The following is an 18019-nucleotide window of genomic DNA, read 5'->3' as shown; positions in this document are numbered from 1 at the left end:
TCTTCCCCCTTCCATTAGTTACTGGAAGATCTCAGGATATTAAGTGCAGAGACAAAACCTTAGCCTACATGTCAAGGTAAGATAGAAATTGCTTGCTGTTAAAACAGAAAAATAGCATGAGTACTTTAAAAAACCCTTGCAAATCTCCATTTTATAAACAAAATATTACATTTTGCAAAATACCTTACTGGATCTTAATGTTTTTAGACTTACTAGCTATAAATAAATAGAACATTTTGATGAGTATTTTCACATTTTTCAGAAAATCATCATGAGTTCATGGGTGAATGCAGCATGGGTTCATCAAGGACAGGTCGTGCCTAATTAATTTAGTGGAATTTTTTGAGGACATTACCAGTGCGAAGATAACGGGGAGCCAATGGATGTGGTATATCTGGATTTCCAGAAAGCCTTTGACAAGGTGCCACACAAAAGCTTGCTGCATTAGATAAAGATGCATGGCATTAAGGGTAAAGTAGTAGCATGGATAGATGATTGGTTAATTAATAGAAAGCAAAGAGTGGGAATTAATGGGTGTTTCTCTGGTTGGCAATCAGGAGCTAGTGGTGTCCCTCAGGGATCAGTGTTGGGCCCACAATTGTTCACAATTTACACAGATGATTTGGAGTTGGGGACGGAGGGCAATGTGTCCAAATTTGCAGACGACACTAAGATGAGTGGTAAAGCAAAAAGTGCAGAGGATACCGGAAGTCTGCAAGGAGTTCCAATAATCTATAGACAGTATCCTAAATAATCCGTATAGACTGATCCATATAATTGTTTCTTGGGGAACATTTACTAAAACATCCAATTGAGGAAACTGGAAATTTCTGGTCTTAATTATATTTTTGCATCAAAATTGGTAGCATTCCTTGCCTTATGATTACATTCATGAAATTAATTTAGACAGTCTCGCCCTAATTCTTGGTGGGAGGTAACTGATGATACAACACTGCCTCTAAATTTCCATTGGTATAGAAAATCGCGTTGATGATTAAGTCACATATGATAGTGATGAAGGAAGTTGAACTCTGCATCCAACTTGTCTTGATACAAAATCTCTGTGGAATAAAGTTAAATCATATTCCACTCTCTCAAAGTACATCTTTTTTGATGAGCACAAAACTTCCAAATAATTAAAGAAAATAAAAAGTAAAGTATCTATAATAATGAAGACTACATATCTGAGAAGTATAAATTATGCTGAATTTAAAATCATACTTTTACTGTATCTGAGAAAAACTAAAATGTTTAAAACAATTATCAAGGCACAACATTCTGGCATTGGCAAAATTATATATGTGACGAGAACTAAGCTGGGGACTTCATACATTGGATAAAACAGTGCATGAATCATGAATTCAGTGCACTTCACTGTTACTTTAATCACAATGTCTTTCACCTAATACTGCATTAAATTGTGTGACTGCTCCACCAAGTTTTCAGTTCTGGCATGCCAAATTATGTTCATTCCAGTAACAATGTAAATCACTGAAACACTTTCAGCTCTTGGCGTGTGACATTAATTTATTTACAGTGTTAAGCTGTCAAAGCACCAGAAAAAGTGTCAGTTCATGTACAAAATCACTATTGTATCAGAAACTATAAGTCAAATGTATGTTTTTCATTTATACAGTCTTTGGATGGTGAAAAGCAGGACTATTTAAACTATTGTTCTGTTTAGTTACAAATCTATTAGCTCTACTTTACAAAAGGTATAATTATTAAATAAGCCACAAGCATTTCTGAAAAGGTAACAAAAGATGCTTGAAATTTGACATAGCATTGAGTAAAACTACAGTATGAGCATCATAGGTCAGTAGATGCAGCGCTCTGAATTTCCTTTCAAAGCACATGTTATGAGAACCCCTGCAACTCCCACAATTCATATTTCATGACTTCTACCTGGTTTTTGATCCAAATCTGCACAAAAATTAGATTTAAAGTGCAGTTCAAACATACGAAAATGAATTATTGACCTAGATGCCCTATTCACAATTGCAAATAAAGTTTGTTTCAGACACTGAAACACGATGAATGTTGTTATGACCACACACCCATGACCGTACGTTCTGCTCACTAATATGTACACTTGTCAGCATGTCCACTGAAAGTTACTTGAAATTCAAAATGCTGAGGACACGTGTGTATTGCATTTGAGAGAAATATTGAGCTGGATTCTCCGTCCCACCGCACCAGATTTCTGGTTCAGCACGCCGGTGGGATGCTCCGTTTCGCCAGCTGGTCAATGGGGTTTTCCCTTGTGGGGCAGCCCCATGCCGTCGGGAAACCTCCGGGCTGCTGGCAAAATGGAGCATCCCAACGGCAGAGAATTCAGCCCTTTATGCTTTGCATTTGTGGAAGTTGAGCAATTGCTTGCAAACCAGGAAAATTATTCTGTCAAAGCCCTTCCCTGTGTATATGCTTTTATGTTATTGCATCATTGATACTAGCAATCTGAATGTGATACTGTGACTTGTAAAATCTGATCACAAATAACATATGTTACTGTGATCTGCAAATATTCTACCATTTTGAGAGTAGCAATATACATAAATTACTGAAAATCTGAATCTGGAGGGACTTGTCCGTCGTAATCGGTCATTAAAAATAAACTAAATGTAGCATCCATAAGCCATTACCATGCAGTGGGGAATTTTGGCACATTTTCACATTCACATCTGCAAATAAAGTGACAATAGCAATTGGTAACGAAACAAATAATAAACAAAAAAAAATTCTAACCGGATTATATTTGGTTAGAAGTTGTATGCTATGCCTATTATTGGTGGTAAATCTGTGGAATTCGCTGCCACAGAAAGTAGTTGAGGCCAAAACTTTGTGTAATTTCAAGAAGGAATTTGATATAGTTCTTGGGGCCGAAAGGATCAAGGGATATGGGGGGGAAGGTGGGATCAGGTATGGAACTTGATGATCATCCATGATCATAATGAATGGCAGAGCAGGATCGAAATGCCAAATGGCCTCCTCCTCCTTCTATTTTCTATGTTTACTATAATGAAAATATATGCATGGAATCAGAGTTTTAAAGCACAGAAAGGGAGACTATTTGACCCATTATACCCTGACAGCTCTTTTAAAGAGTTAGCCAATTGATTCCACTGCCCTGCTCTTCCTCCATAATCCTGATAAAAGGTTCCCTTTCAAATATGCATCCAACTCCATTTTGAAAGTTACTTTAAGGCAATGTATTCCAGACCCTAATCGTACTACTTTGCAAAATTCTTTCTCCCCCCCACCCCCTTTGTTATGTATATGTAATTATTTATAATTCTATCTATAAAATTATTTAAATATTTAAACTATGGCTGATACAAAACAGAGCTGAAAGTGTCCCATTAAAACTGTTGTGTTATAGCATCTGTGTTGTCTTTTGTCCTGACATGTCCACTTCTTCCTTTGAGTAGAAGAAGTTGTTGAGAGTCCAGCATCTGATGAAGAGGAGCCAGCAGTAGCTCTTAAGCAAGAGCTTGTTCAAGATCATTGGTCTGCTAAGCATTTAGTGCAAGCAGAAGCTGTAGCCCAGGCTTGGGATACCAAATCTGTGGATGTCACATCATCAAATGAAGACAGTGTGCCAGCTGAGATTCCCAATGGAAAGGGAATGATTCTTAAGGAAGTCGGGTCCCTGGAAGAAATGCCACCTTCTATAGAAGGTGTGTCTTCCTGTTGACTTCCACAAGATAACAAATGCTCTTTGAGTATCTTATTACTTTTAAATGTTTTCTGGTAGATATTTTGCTTAAAGGATAATTTAATTATCGTGCACTAATTGCTTTTAGCCGATCTGATGCTGGCTTCAGGAGCAACAATGATTTCCCACCACTGCTGCTGACATTTGAGTTATTTTGTTTCCATGATGTCACGCTTTGCAGCTGAGTTGACCTTTTTTAAAAAACACTTAAGGCTTTTCTTTGTCTAAATGTTTGCCAGTTACATTGCTGATAAGTATTCTTTCACAGTTGGTTCACCTGCTTTCTAATTATTAGACTTAATAGTGATCCAAGTTTTTTTAAGTTGCATTTCTGTATTTTCAGCTTATATCAGGGGTTATTTTAAAAACAAATTGTTTTGCTTCATGTTTTAGTGCTGGCATCTTGCATTTATTATTTTAATCAGGCTATGGCAAGTGCTTATCATTAATAAATTGCTTCTGTTTTCAAAAGATGGACAGATCGTGGATAAGGATGAAAATGATGATAGTGAGAACTTATTTTAATAATTAAATGCACAGTTTGAGACATAAATAGAATTGCAACAAAACTATCATAAGGACAGTATATCTGTCTGTATGAAGTTGTTTTCAACCAAACAACTGCAGAAAGACTATTCACCATGTGTTAGAAGGGCGTTGCTGCATCATCTCCTCCTCCCCAACCCCCCATATAAAGTTGTATCCAACCAAACAATAATAATAAGACTATTCATGACGTGGTAAAAGTGCATCCTTAAATCCTCTCCCCACCGTCCCCCACCTCCCTCATCACACACACCTTTGCATCCTCTTTGTATCTAGGGAGAGGCGGAAGAATTTCTCTGGCTGAAATCCTCAGGCTGCAAACACATCTCTAAAGAACATGAGAAAGATTTCAAGACAAATTACTTGAGAGGTGTACATAGAGTAGACGATGTATGGAGGAGAGAGGAAACAGAGGCCAGGAGATATTCACAAAAGACAAGAAAATAAATCAGTTAATGATACACTCTTTGGTCATTGTTGCCATATTTGTATGACAGCTGCATACATACATTTTGAAAGGACAGATAAAATGAGGAAAACAAAGGTTCATTACATTTCCTCACTTATCTTCTGAGAAAGCTGAGAAGGACCTAGAAAGATAAACAGAGAGAAAGCATTCTTTGTATCCTTGACTTAAATTGCAAAAGATCAACCAATATATCCAGTGACGTTTTTTTTAGTTGGCAGAGTAAACTAAATACAGAAATTTGCATTTTAGGAAGTTTAGAGTTTGTATATATATTCTAGAATTAATGTACTTACATTAATAACTTGCATAAAAAGTGGTAACTGATTATTTTAATATAACTACTAAGTAAGTTTGGGAGTCTGTGTGGTTTTGTGTATTAATACAGTTTAGGTCCAATATTATAATTATTTTTCACCAACCCCTAAATAATATGCCATAGGAGCTAGGCAAATTTGTACACATTGCATTTTATTCAACACACACCTTGTTGTCAGGGGAGCAAAAATATATTATATGGGATAGTTTTGCCTATCAATAATAATTAACTATATGCATGCAACAAACTACTTTAGATCTGCTTACAGCCACGAAGATGGACAAGCTGTCAACAAGTGGAGAATCCTCTGTTACTAGTGGGGGAAGACCATCGTTGCATGAAGTGTCAGTGGCAGAGTTGAAAGATATGACTGTCGAATATACTGTACAGCAAAAATCTGACATGTCGCCTCCTTCCACATGGGACAAAGATAATGATGCTGTCAACCACACAAAAGAAGATGTTTTCAAGAAGCAGTATCCATTTTCAACAGATGCTTTGCAGACCAAATTTGTACCTGTATCATTCACGGGTGAACCATGTCCAGAAGACCCAGTTGCTTCTAGCATTGAAACCATAACCAGCCACCATGTTGGTTCATTACAATCCAGTGTTAATGAGGATGAATGCATCTCGATGGTGGCAGCAGAGAATATGTTTGTCCATATGCAACCAAGCTCTGCCAAGGAAACTGATGAAATCATGCAAGCGCAAAACACTCTGACAAAAATATTGCCCAGCAAATCTGCTTTAGATGAAAGTAAAGAACCTCTTGGTCGATCTGACATTCAAGATTCATCAAAACAATCCAAAACAGAGATTTCAGAGACAGTTTTCTTTGAAGAAAAGAATATTTCACCGACTGGCAAAATAGCTCCTGTGAAAGGTTCATTGAAGGATAGTGAAGGAGCTTCACAGAAAGAACAATCAGTTGCTGGAACCACAGGTACTGAAGACAAGTATGTGTTACATCAGCAGGAAACTAAAATCGATTCAGTTGCAACCATCACTTCAATCACTGAAGGCACGGAACGACATGTTTTTCAGGAAAAGCCAGGAGTGCTTGAGGACAGCATTCCTGTAATTGCATACAGTGCAATTAAAGACAAAACTATAGCTTCAGAAGACTCACATAATAAAATGAAAGAGACACCAGATACAATAAAACTGGTTGAACACATAGAGGATGTATTTTCAATGCCAGAAGACAGATCAGAAACTATTGAATACAGCTCCACAATAAGTGCACAACATCTTTTAAAACATCAGAATGGGAAACCAGCAGCAGAAGAGACAATGTCCAATGCAACCAATTTGTTACAAACTGAATTCACTAAGCAATTGCCTGAGCAACTGGCAACCAGCCTTCCATTTGAGGAAATGGATGAAGCCAATCATAAGGTAGAAGAAGTTCCCACAGCTCAATCACATATGGAAGAATCTAATCTAAGTGTACAACATGTTATCCAACCCAGCACAAGTGATACAGCTGACATTTTTAGTAATGATTCTACGCTTGAGATGATTAAACGAGAGCCATGTGTCATTGACCCAAATATCGAAAATATTCATGGTGCACCGACAAAGCCTGAAGAGAGAAGCACTCAACTTGCTCAGGAGAAAGAATTGGAAACACAAGATGTACACTCATTGCCTGATACCAGTGTTTCTTCTGATAAAAGTGCAGAGAGCTCAGTTAGTTCAATGGTGCAAAACAAAATGACTGATACCTTTCATGTGAGCTTAAAAGACAAGACAGAGGTAGATCAACCGGAAACGTCAAAGTATTTTGAAACATTTATTTTGAAAGAAGATGGGGCAAAAAGTACCAAGCAACCTGAAGATGGTTATTATGAAATGACCATCACAAATGAAAACAATTCCAGACTTCCTCACATAATGTCACAGTTCTCCCCACATGAAGTATCAAAAGTAGATGGCCACAAAGTTGAAAATAGTGCATCAGCTGAAAGAATTCATTATAGTACACTTGCACAGTCAACTCTGCCTGTTGATATACTGACTACAGGAAATGAAATTAATTTACCTACTCAGCATTTGGCAAAAGAGAACGTCCCTACAGCCATATCTCAGCATCCTGATTCTAATGCCGATGTAAGTATAAATAAAGAACTACAAAAGCTAGTTCTGAATTTACCTACAACATCTTTAGATCCAACAGCACTGGAGGTGGAAACAGAGTGCCAAGGTCCCCCAGAATCTCTGTCACCGTTGGCCTCTGATATTCTTGCCTGTACCAGAGGAATGAGCTTAGAGGAGTCGGCAGACTTTTTTCCAGTAACCACGCCTGCAGAGGAGAAGCATGTTTATTTTCCTGTTGAAGTGGAAAAAGATAGGTATGATGAGAAATCAGCAGATGAAAGCCTGCATTTTGATTCACAATATGCTTACCCTCGTGTTTTGAAAGATGACTACAAAAATGACACAATCGTAGTTCCTGACTTGCCTGAAATGTTGGATTTAGGAATTACAAGAACGAGACTGAGCTCTGAGGGCACGGAAACAGAAGTGGTCCGAAGAGCATCCATACCTGGAGACTCTGCTTCTGAAAATATTGCTTCTGGCTCAGAGGCTTTAACCGAAAGCATCAAATTAATTATTAAAAATGTTAGTCAAGCAGAGGAAATGGGCTACTGTGTTTTTGAATACTCTGCTCCCTTACCAACTCCTGAGGAAGTTAAGAGTCCTCTAGAAGATGGCAGCATTTTCCTTCACCAGATTCGTACTGCTTCTCAAACTATAGATGAGGAAAGTATCAGAAGGCAAATAGATGTAAATAAACAGAAAGAAGATTCACATTTTAGAATTAGCACCCTGTCAGAAGACGGGGAATTAAAAATAGCTACTATTTTGGAAGCACAGTCAGAAATGAAACCTGATTTGTCAAGTCTTTCAAACCAGGTTACTAAGACGGAGTCTGTACCAGTTCATTTATCTGATGACCCTGCACTGAAAGAATCTAACCATCAACATACACCCATCAGCTTTGGCACTCAGAAAACTGCAAATAACTTTTCTCCGAAGAAGTTTCCAGATAGTGAAACTGAAAAGGTCAATGAAAGTAATGATTTGTCTGATTTACCTAGTGTGGTTACAATGTCAGAAATGCCTTTGAAAACGGAGCTTGTTGATCACAAACTGGTCACGAAAGACACTTCTTCTGTTTGGGTACCAGTTCAACCCAGGGAACGCTTGGATTATGAACGAAGGTCTAGTTTGCCCAGCAAAGTTACTGTGCCGCAAGTTGGTTTCGAACCAAAGGTTACGGATCACAAACAGTCTGAGAAAAGTGCTTCTGTTCAAGAATTAGCTCGTCCGAAGAAAGTCTTGGAAGATAAACCAAGGCCGATTTTGCCCAGACAGGATACTGTGCTGGATGTCGATATAGAAATAGACAGCTTAGAACTCACATTTTTTAAGAAAGCTTCTCCTATTCAAGAATCAATTCAACCTAAGAAAGTCTCAGAAGATGAACCTATGCCCAGTTTGCCCAGTGAGATAGTTATGCCAGAATCTGATTCTGAGAAAATGTTTGAGAAAACCTCTACTGAAGAGACACCTCAATTTCAGGAGATTATGGAAGCTAAGTCTAGTTCTCCCAGTAAGGCTGTCTTATCAGAAGAATATGTAAAGGTTGAGATTGTTGATCATAAAATATGTGAGAACACTGCGCCTATACAAGAAACCACTCCACTTGAGAAAATTATGGTAGATTCCACTGAGCCTAATTTGCCTGATGAGGTTACAGTATCTGACGTAAATTTCAAAATGGAGCAAATCAATCAAGTATCTGAGAAAGTTGACCCTGCTCCAGAATCAGCTCAAACTAATAACATTAGGGAGGATGATACTAAGCCTGTTCTGCCCAGTAAGATTTTTACGCTAAAAGATGATTTAGAAATCATGCATTTTGATCACAAAATAATTGAGAAATCTGGTCCTGTGCAAGAAATTATTCAAACTGAGAAGACGATGAAAAATACAACTATGCCTAGTTTACCCAGTGATGTTGCAGAGTGCACAATAGCTCAACCGATGAAAATCTTGGAAAGCGACAGTAGGATTACACCCAGTGAAGTTATTGCATCAGAAGTTTTAGCAATGGGTTCTGGCAATCACCAGATCTTTGACGAAACTATTCCTGTGCAAGAACCTCCTGAAGTCCAGAAAACCATAAAAGAGGGAGTTAAGTCCAATTTAATGACTGAGATTATTGTGCCAGAAATAGTTTTACAAACAGATACTACTGATTATGAAGTATCGGAGATTGTTGTTCCTGTAGAAGAAACGGATGAAGAGAGAGGAATTGTAGAATCTGTCATTACAGTGGAAGATGACATTATTACAGTTGTTCAGACTACATTAGAAGGAGGAAAGGACGTCGGCCACAATGTGAGATTTGCCATGCCTGATGATGGTGATGTTGAGGACGTTTTTATCCCAAGTGAACAAATCCAGTCAATGGAAGAAAAGAATTATGAGCCAACTGTAAAAGCTGTCCAAACTGCACTTCTCCCGGAGAAGATAGACATCCCTACAGACTTGAAAGAAGATGAGAGTATTGAAGAATCAGTAATGGACACTGACAGCCTCTGGATGGATACTCAAGGTGCCTATAAAGACTTACTATCAGCCATGACTAGATGGTAAAATCTCTTATTAAAATCAATAAATATGTGATGCATTACTCTTCACTGTATTCTTTAATGTTACTGACTTTTTAAAAAGTAACATGAATTTGGTTTGTGCTTTCTTTTTGGTGTTCTATCCCTATTGCTATTAAAGTGATTTCTTGCACTCTAATTCTGCAGATGAAGAGAGTATCATAGTAACACAACCAGCTGCTGTTACTAAACAGGAGAAAACAGAGAAGGAATGCAGCAGCCTGTCTTTGGATAAACATAGGAAAGGGAAGGTGTTAAAAAGCGGAAAAAACAGAGTTTCCACACCTGAGAGAAAAATAATTAAAAAAGATATCAGTACAGTCTCCAAAGAAGACAAAAAGAAGAGAAAAGGTTCATACAAAAGAAGCAATTCTTGTTTTCTCGTTGCACTTTTGTGATGTGAGGTGTTTGTACTGTGCCTATGTTATCATATTATGTTCTCTGACATTTGGCTGTGGAAATGTTAGAGAATAAACAATAACAAGAAGTAGTAATATCTAATTTCCTAAATTGTTCTCTATTAAGTTCTTAAATGAAAAGTGGATATTGAGCATTCCACCTGACTACCATATTGTTCCTGTCCTCATATATTTGCTCTTGTTTTTCCTCTCTAACAGCCTATAAGAAGTCTGAACTTGCTAAAAAATCAGAAATTCAGACCCGATCTCCTTCCAGGAAAATCATTTTAAAACCAGCTGTAAGATATCATAGACCAGCTCACGCCCCTTGTACTAAACGGAAGCAGACAGGTGACTGTGTAAATACTGCAATGTGGCTGGCAAACATGGACTTTACTTCATTGCTAGACTGGCTTTTTTTTCCTGTGTTACTTTCTTTCAGCCGCTGGGCTGTTGCAAGTTTATCTGTATTCAGCGCTTTTCATTTTTTTTTCTACAGCAGTCATGATCACACATGCTTGTCGTGCACAAGCTTGCAAGTACCGTGGTCTTAACCTTGAAATGATGGCATAATTCTTATTGTGGAAGTTTGCATAGATTGCTGTGTGCTGGTGGGAAAGTGTTGCAGCCTGCATCATGATATTCATTTACATTAGTTTCTCTTGTGTTTAGAGGTATTCAGGTATAACTTGCTTTCCATCAACTTGTTTTAAATTTATATTGTTTAAAAATGATTTAGTTTTTTAAAAATCATTTATATACAAGGTTTCCTCCCCACTGAGCTTTTTTTTCTTATTTGGACAATTTCTTTCATTACTTTGCTTCCCATCTTTTACGACACTAATTTCAAATGTTTTGCTTTAATACGCATCTTGATTTGTGTCTGATTGTAATTTTTTGACGTCAGGAGTGTTCTATTCTAATATTAATATTCCTTTTGCCCAGCTCCTGGAATTGTTGAAGGTGCCTTTATCATAGATCAGAAATTCTCTGTTGCTAGGCAACCCAAGGAGAGAATAACAGTAAGTAAATTACCTGATAAATACATCCTACATTTGGTATGGGCGTTGAAACAACTTTAGCAGCATTTGAAGTTTCAATTTTTCAACTATGTTTATGTTAAAGCCACAAATATTTCTTAAAATGTTCAGCATAATTCATACATATGATCCATCTTCTGGAAACATTATCTCCACATGTGTTTTGTCTTTTTTCCTAGTCTTCAAGTAGTTGCTACTGATTCATAGGTATAGATGTGAGATGTGTTGTACACACATGTGCACAGGCACACCTCTGTTCAAGCTAGTAAACTCTGCTGAATGGGTTGTGTTGCTCTTGACCAACTGGGGGTTCCCAGTCAAATTAAGTGTATCAGATAATATGGAATGCAGAATGATTAAAGGAAGAAAGTTTGTAAGTCCAACAAAAGTTTGTGAATACTTGCATCCATTGTTGTAAAGTAGCCAATGTTTGCCATTTTCTGTAAATCCTACATAGCAGATATGGAGCAATGCACTTCAAAATCAATTATAGATTTTGTGAAATCAGGATATACCAAAATATTAAGAGTTACCAAATCATTCAAATCCATTCTCCCTCTCCCCACACAATAATCGTAAACCTTTAGGAAACCTAAGAAAACTAACCAGTTTTTCAGTGCCAATATAAAATTATATTTGCTGCAATGTGGAAAGGTTGTTGGAATTTCAGTGTTGAAATTTGGAAAATATTGTTCATCAATCATTTGGTTGTTGCTTGCGGTCAAAAAAGCCTTTCTCTTCCTATCGTTGTTTCAACCTTGATTTCTTTTCACTTTCTAATTATCTTTCTGTGCTTGTTTCTTTATTTCTTTCTTACATTTCATATGATCCTCAAACAGTTCTAGTCTTGATATCAGTAGCTAGGTTTTTTACCCCCTTCTTTGTGTCACCCTCTACATCACTGCATTATCTCCTTTCTCTTTCTTGTGACTGATTTCAACTCCCTGCTATGGACCCAATATGCCTTCATTGCACTACGCTGCTCACCCCAGCATCAAACAAGGATTTGTTAGCAGACTAGGGATCAGCAGGACATTTTCAAGTTGTCAGCCTGTGAGTGGAGTGTCTCAAGGGTCAGTGCTGGAGCCTGAGTTAATCACTTCGATGAAGAATCTGAGAGTAATGTATCTGGGCTGGCTGACCTTTACAAAGCTAAATGGGAATGTAAATTGTGAGGATCACATAAAGAAGCTGTGACAAGATATATACAAGATGAATGAATGGGCAACAAGGTGGCAGATGGAGTGAAATGTGGGAAGCGTGAGATTGTAAACTTTGGTTGTAAGAACAGACAAGCAGAACATTTTTTAAAAGGCTTAAAAGTTTGAAATGTTGATGTTCCAAGAAATCAGGGTGTACTCATACAAGGAATGCAGAAAAATAGCATGCAAGTACAGTAAACAATTAGGAAGACAAATAATGTATTTACCCTTTTTGAAGAAGGTTTGGAAACATAAATAAAGAAGTCTTGCTGCAATTGTACTGGGCATTGGTGAAATCATGCATGGAATACTATATGCAGTTTGGTCTCCACATTAAAGAAGGAGGCAGTACAACAAAGATACACTAAACTAGTCCCTAGAATGAAAGAGTTATTCTTATAATGAGAGGCTGAGGAAATTGAGCTATACTCTCTGGAGTTTAGAAGAATGAGAGGTGACCTCATTAAAACCAACAAGATTTTGAACGGCTTGACACTGTTGTTTCTTCTGGCTCGAAAACACAGGGGGCTGAATCTCAGGATAATCTGCCAATCACTGAGGACTGAAATGAAAAGATTTAAAATTTGTGTATGTTTGGAATTCCCAACGCCAGAGGGTTGTGCAGTTTGCATCATTGAATATGTTTATGGCTAAGGTAGACAGATTTTTCGTCATCAAGGAATCGAGGCATGTGAGGCACAGGTAACAAAATTTATTGTAAGGTATTCAGCCATGATTTTATTGAATGGTTGAGGGGCCATAAGACCTTCTTCCATGTCTTAACTTCTTACATTCTAACCTTGTTGAAGCTACAACATAGGACTACATGCATGCTAAACAACGGACGCAGCGAGCTATGTAGAGAGCTAAGCAATCCCACAACCAATGGATCAAATCAGTTCTGCAGTTCTGCCAAAGATCTGCAGCCCTGCAACATCCAAAGTGGTGGTGTATATTTAAACACTTAATGTGATGAGGAGGCTCAATGAACATTCCAACCTTAATGATGGCAGACTCAAACACATGGGAAACAACACGCCCAAAAAATGACGAAGTGTCATTTCGGGCGGGTTTCACTGTCATGTTTTTGAGTGCGATCCAGGGGCGGGATTCGGCGGGGGCGGTTATTGCGCTGGTCGGCATCTGCTCACAGCAGCCCCCGCCGCGATTCTCCGACCCGCGATGGGCCGAAGTCCCGCCCGTTCTATGCAGGTCCCGTCGGCATAAATTAGACTAGATCCCTTACCGGCAGGACCTGGCGACACCGGCGAGCCCCGGGGTCCTGGGGTGGGCGCGGGGCGATCTGGCCCCGGGAGGTACCCTCACGGTGGCCTGGCCCGCGATCAAGGCCCTCCGATCCGCGGGCGGGCCTGTGCCATGGGGGCACTCTTTTCCTATGCGCCAGCCATGTGGTCCTCTGTGATGGCCAGTGCAAAGGTGAATCCCCCTGCGGAGGCGCGAGGATGACGTCAGCAGCCATTGATGCTCCTGCGCATGCGCGGACCCGCGCCAGCCGGCGGAGTCCCTTCGGCCCCGGCTAGCACAGCGCCAAAGGCCTTCCACGCCGGCCGGCGACGCGCAAACCACTCCGCCGCCGGCCTAGCCTCCTCCACACCTTTGGGGCGGGCCGACGCCGGATTAGTTCACGCGACTCCGTCCCTCCGGGGCCCCGCCGGGTACAGGAGAATCCTGCCCCAGATCAATATTTACCCACACTTAGTCATTTTTTTTTTTGAGTTTGGGGAGTTTCGCACTGAAAAAACCCACAGATTTTTTTTCTGCAGTGGGGCACTAAAGAAGCCGGCAAGACGGACTCCTTAGAGAATGGAGTGCCATTTTTGAAGTGTGTCCAGATCTGAGCATTAATGCCCTTTACCCCCAAATAAACACACCCTGCTTTGGGGCCCCTCACGGCCCCCCTTCATACCCCCCATGGACATGGCCCCCTAAAGCCCTGCCCTTTGGCATCCTGGCAGTCCCTACCTGGAATCCGGACACTGCCTCTGGCACCTGGGCAGTGCCAACCTGCCACCCCTTGTTGTTGGAAACTCACCACTATTCTTAGAAGTCCCCCTATACCAAAACGGGCCGACATTCTAAATGGTGAACAGGGATTCTCACTCCCTGAGTCCTATGCAGGCTTCAGTGGGTGCTATTCAGGTCAAACTATATTTTCAAGTTATCCCCCGGTATAACCCATACCTTCACAGAAGATTTCATCTACTTACCACTTAGTAGCATCGATCCTGGGTCCCGCATTGCTAAGTAAGTAAAGTAGACTTTGGAATAACCACTGTTTCAGGTTAAAACTTAAGTTATTTTATTCTTATATATTTTTTCTTTGAAAAGATGCAATCACTGTCTTTACAGAAAGGTAAAACGATCTTGCTTCTGGATCCCTCTGATTGGTTGAAAGGACCTTCTGGCCCAACTTGACAATCAATCTTCTTTAAATTCTTTTGGTCTTCCTCAGATGTATTCGCTGTTCTGCTCGGTTGCTATGCTCTGCCTTTCCCATGTCCCGAGCTGTGAGAGCTGGTTCTGCTGGCTGTCTCTGAGCTGACTCTGCCTCCTCTTTAAATTCTAGTCTTTCTTAGATGTATTAGCTGTTTTAGCTCGGCTACTTGGCTCTGTCCCATGACCGAGCTGACTGTAAGATGACTCTGAGCTGCTTGTTCCTTCTCTCCTTCTCTCCTGGACTTCCTAATCTCCTGTCCCCTTTCTCAGGGTTTATATATCTTTCTAACAGTTATTAAGTTTTTATGACTTTATTGTATAGTAACTTTTATTTCACTTGGATTATTAAAGGTACCTTTAATCTGAATTTTTCTAACACGACTAAGTATTCATTTTGACATGACCTCATCTCATACCTCTCTGATTTTATTGTTTCCTTTGTGATGTTCAAAGTTCCTTTGTGATGTTCAAAAATGCTTTGGTTTCAATAGGGGTGTGAATTTTGGTTTTTGTCATTTCTATAGTTTTATTTTCTAATTGTGTCCCCAGCTCATAATTCTGACTTTGATTTGGGTCTAATTTGTGTTCTTGTAGACAGGTTGTCTCCAGTTTTCTTTCATTTACCTGATTTCAGCAGAGCTTCACGCCTATATATTTGACCTCCAGTCATTATTTTCTATCTGCTGATTTTACTTCAGTAAAGGTGTGAATCATTGCTTTTAACTGTATGCTAAAAAGCCATTTGGTTATAACTTGAAAGGTTTACATTTATCACGTAACTCAACTGAAACCTTCATCCATGCTTTTCCAGATGCTTACTAAGATGGTTAATTTCAATAAAGGTGTGAGCCATTGTTTTTAGCTTATACTAAAATCCTGTTTTGTTTTGTTTGCTAAGCCTGTTTGACCAAGGCTATCTGCATTTTATAATCCTGCTCTTTGCAGCTGCTGTTAGCCCTTCGTGAGATCTTTCCCTGTATCCTCTCATGTTTCTCTCAGACCAGATATTGCCAGACTTCCATGTTTCAAATGACACATCTTTCTATATTTTCAATTACACCCTGCAGTGGATGTTGGCACTGCCTGGGTGCCAGGAGCCGTGACATGGCACTGCCCTCCTTTGTCCCTGACCACCTGGCGGCTCAAATTGCCTCCGAGCCCCTCTGATGTGGCCATCATGTCTGGTTTCCATTTTTGTAGACCAGTACTAATTTGCGCCAACGTTGGACCTCACCGGTGGGCCAGTGTGAATACCGGGAGCCGGAGACTGCGGTCTCAAATGAACTGCGAATATTTAAATGAGTTTAATGGTTTTCTGAACAGGGCATCATTACTGCCCATCAATAGGTTTTGACACATATTCTCCACCAATGAGGGCTCAAACCTTGAGAGTTTGTCTAATGTTGTCCAGTGGGGGTAGAAGGGCAGCTCAGTGGTATCTGTTTTGGCAGCTTACTCGATGATAAGCCAGGTGATAGAAGTTTAGAATCAAATGTAGTATAATTGGAAATCCGGTGACATATAGATTATTGTTTTAAAAATGATCATGGATGAAAACTATTTCTCAAGATATCCTGAATAATAAATGGCAAAGTAACTAAACTAAAAATAGTTTTGAAGTATTTACATGTAAACATCCAGAGACAGGATGTGTAATTGTTTTGGAATTTTAAATGATATTCATAATTTTTAAAACTTTCCAAAACCTTCACTTTAGAGTTCTGTTCAATGACACTAAACAAACTGAAGAAAATACCAATGCATATTTTACATCTTAGTACGTTATCATTATTTTTCATTTTGATTTTCTGAGTCACCATGTATTGTTTAAAAGCATTTTGTTTCAATGTAAAGAAAAAATATGTCTCCCTAACATAGTTAAATTACTATAGTATTGATCTATTTTGTTCACCTCGTTTTTGTCACCATGATAAGATGCTAGTGTCAGGATATTGAAATATTAGCATCTAATAACTATTAACTTACAGCCCACAATATGGTACATTATCTAAAACAAATCAAAATGTATTCCATCATAGTTATGAACACGTACTTATGTTAGCACTATAAATTATAGTGATAAAACTTCCATTGATAACACAATTGGACTCTGAAACACATGCACAGAATGAGCACAGGATGCAAAATTGGGTGTGTTCTCGTGTAACTGAGATCAAAATTTATTAATTCCCACAAAGTTGCAGACAATGTGTTTACGAACGATCATTTAATTTAGTTCTGAAAAATAGCATCTTTTTTGCCTAGTGTATTAAATGATACAAAAACTGTAGAAAAAAATAACCTGTGCTCTTCAATTATCACAACAATTAGCTGAGATTCGGCAGGTAACCACATTTAAGGCACAGTGATTATTTCTGGTAATGTAGATTTTAGATATATTCATTAGAATATTGGGGCATGTCAATGCATGTTACTAATTTAAATTATTGTGTTCTTATCCATTTTATGTTCATTGTCTTATCATTTTTTAAATTTATTTTATATTTTCTCATGAAAAGAATTCATCTGCACTAACAAAGATTCCTACCTCAAAATTATCTTCCCTCCTCCCTGAAAGACCCAATTCTACTTGTTCTGCTGCTAGAAAAACCTTTAATGACCTAGATTATTATACCACACGACCCTCGTCTGCTGGCCCTAGGGACTCATTGACTGAGCAACCCATAAGAAAGGTAAGATGCAGAAATGGTCCATGACGGTGGTTTTGTTTCTTACTTTTTTGTATTTCAACTTGGAATGGAAGTAACAATAGTGCTATTTTAATTATTTTTGCATAATTATCTGTCACCGTTGAAAAGAGGATGAAATATTTAGCATTTTGCTTGTTCAATATTCAGCCAGTTATTAGAACTGCACTCATTATTTTTGCTGACTGTTAATTATGCATTGCTGTTGGCCACTCAATGAAGATGACAAAATTTTCCCTGCACTCTTGCCTGATATTTAGATTCTGGCTTGCATTCAATGCGGCAGATTCTCTCACTGGGGAAAATTCTATTAACAAAGGAAAGGAAATCTTTAAATGAAGTGAACAGTGATGGATAGGTGCGCAGATGATAGCTCATCAATATAAAGAGAACAAAACAGTGCATTAGTGATAGGGAAAATCTAGACGACATTATTTTCTTCACAAAGTTGCTCTATGTTCTCATTTAATAATAACAATCTTA

At 38.7% G+C, this 18019-nt stretch overlaps 1 protein-coding gene across 13 annotated transcripts in view; it reads left to right on the top strand.

Annotated features, from left to right (window-relative positions):
• The window catches only part of LOC119961066 (microtubule-associated protein 2-like), a 418551-nt gene that overhangs the window by 341738 nt on the left and 58794 nt on the right, over nt 1-18019 (top strand). For 8 of the 13 annotated variants that reach the window (XM_038788572.1, XM_038788614.1, XM_038788577.1 and 5 more), the window contains 6 exons: nt 3429-3677; nt 5303-9676; nt 9879-10082; nt 10349-10480; nt 11075-11151; nt 17348-17521. In XM_038788572.1, coding sequence (XP_038644500.1) covers nt 3429-3677; nt 5303-9676; nt 9879-10082; nt 10349-10480; nt 11075-11151; nt 17348-17521 — 5210 coding nt within the window. The remainder of the gene's footprint in view (nt 1-3428; nt 3678-5302; nt 9677-9878; nt 10083-10348; nt 10481-11074; nt 11152-17347; nt 17522-18019) is intronic. The other 5 variants (XM_038788632.1, XM_038788625.1, XM_038788629.1 and 2 more) reach the window with 3 other exon arrangements.

This window comes from Scyliorhinus canicula, chromosome 2 (assembly GCF_902713615.1).
Source record: "Scyliorhinus canicula chromosome 2, sScyCan1.1, whole genome shotgun sequence".
NCBI classification, from domain to species: Eukaryota; Metazoa; Chordata; class Chondrichthyes; order Carcharhiniformes; family Scyliorhinidae; genus Scyliorhinus; species Scyliorhinus canicula.
This window is presented reverse-complemented; position numbering and strand designations above follow the sequence as displayed.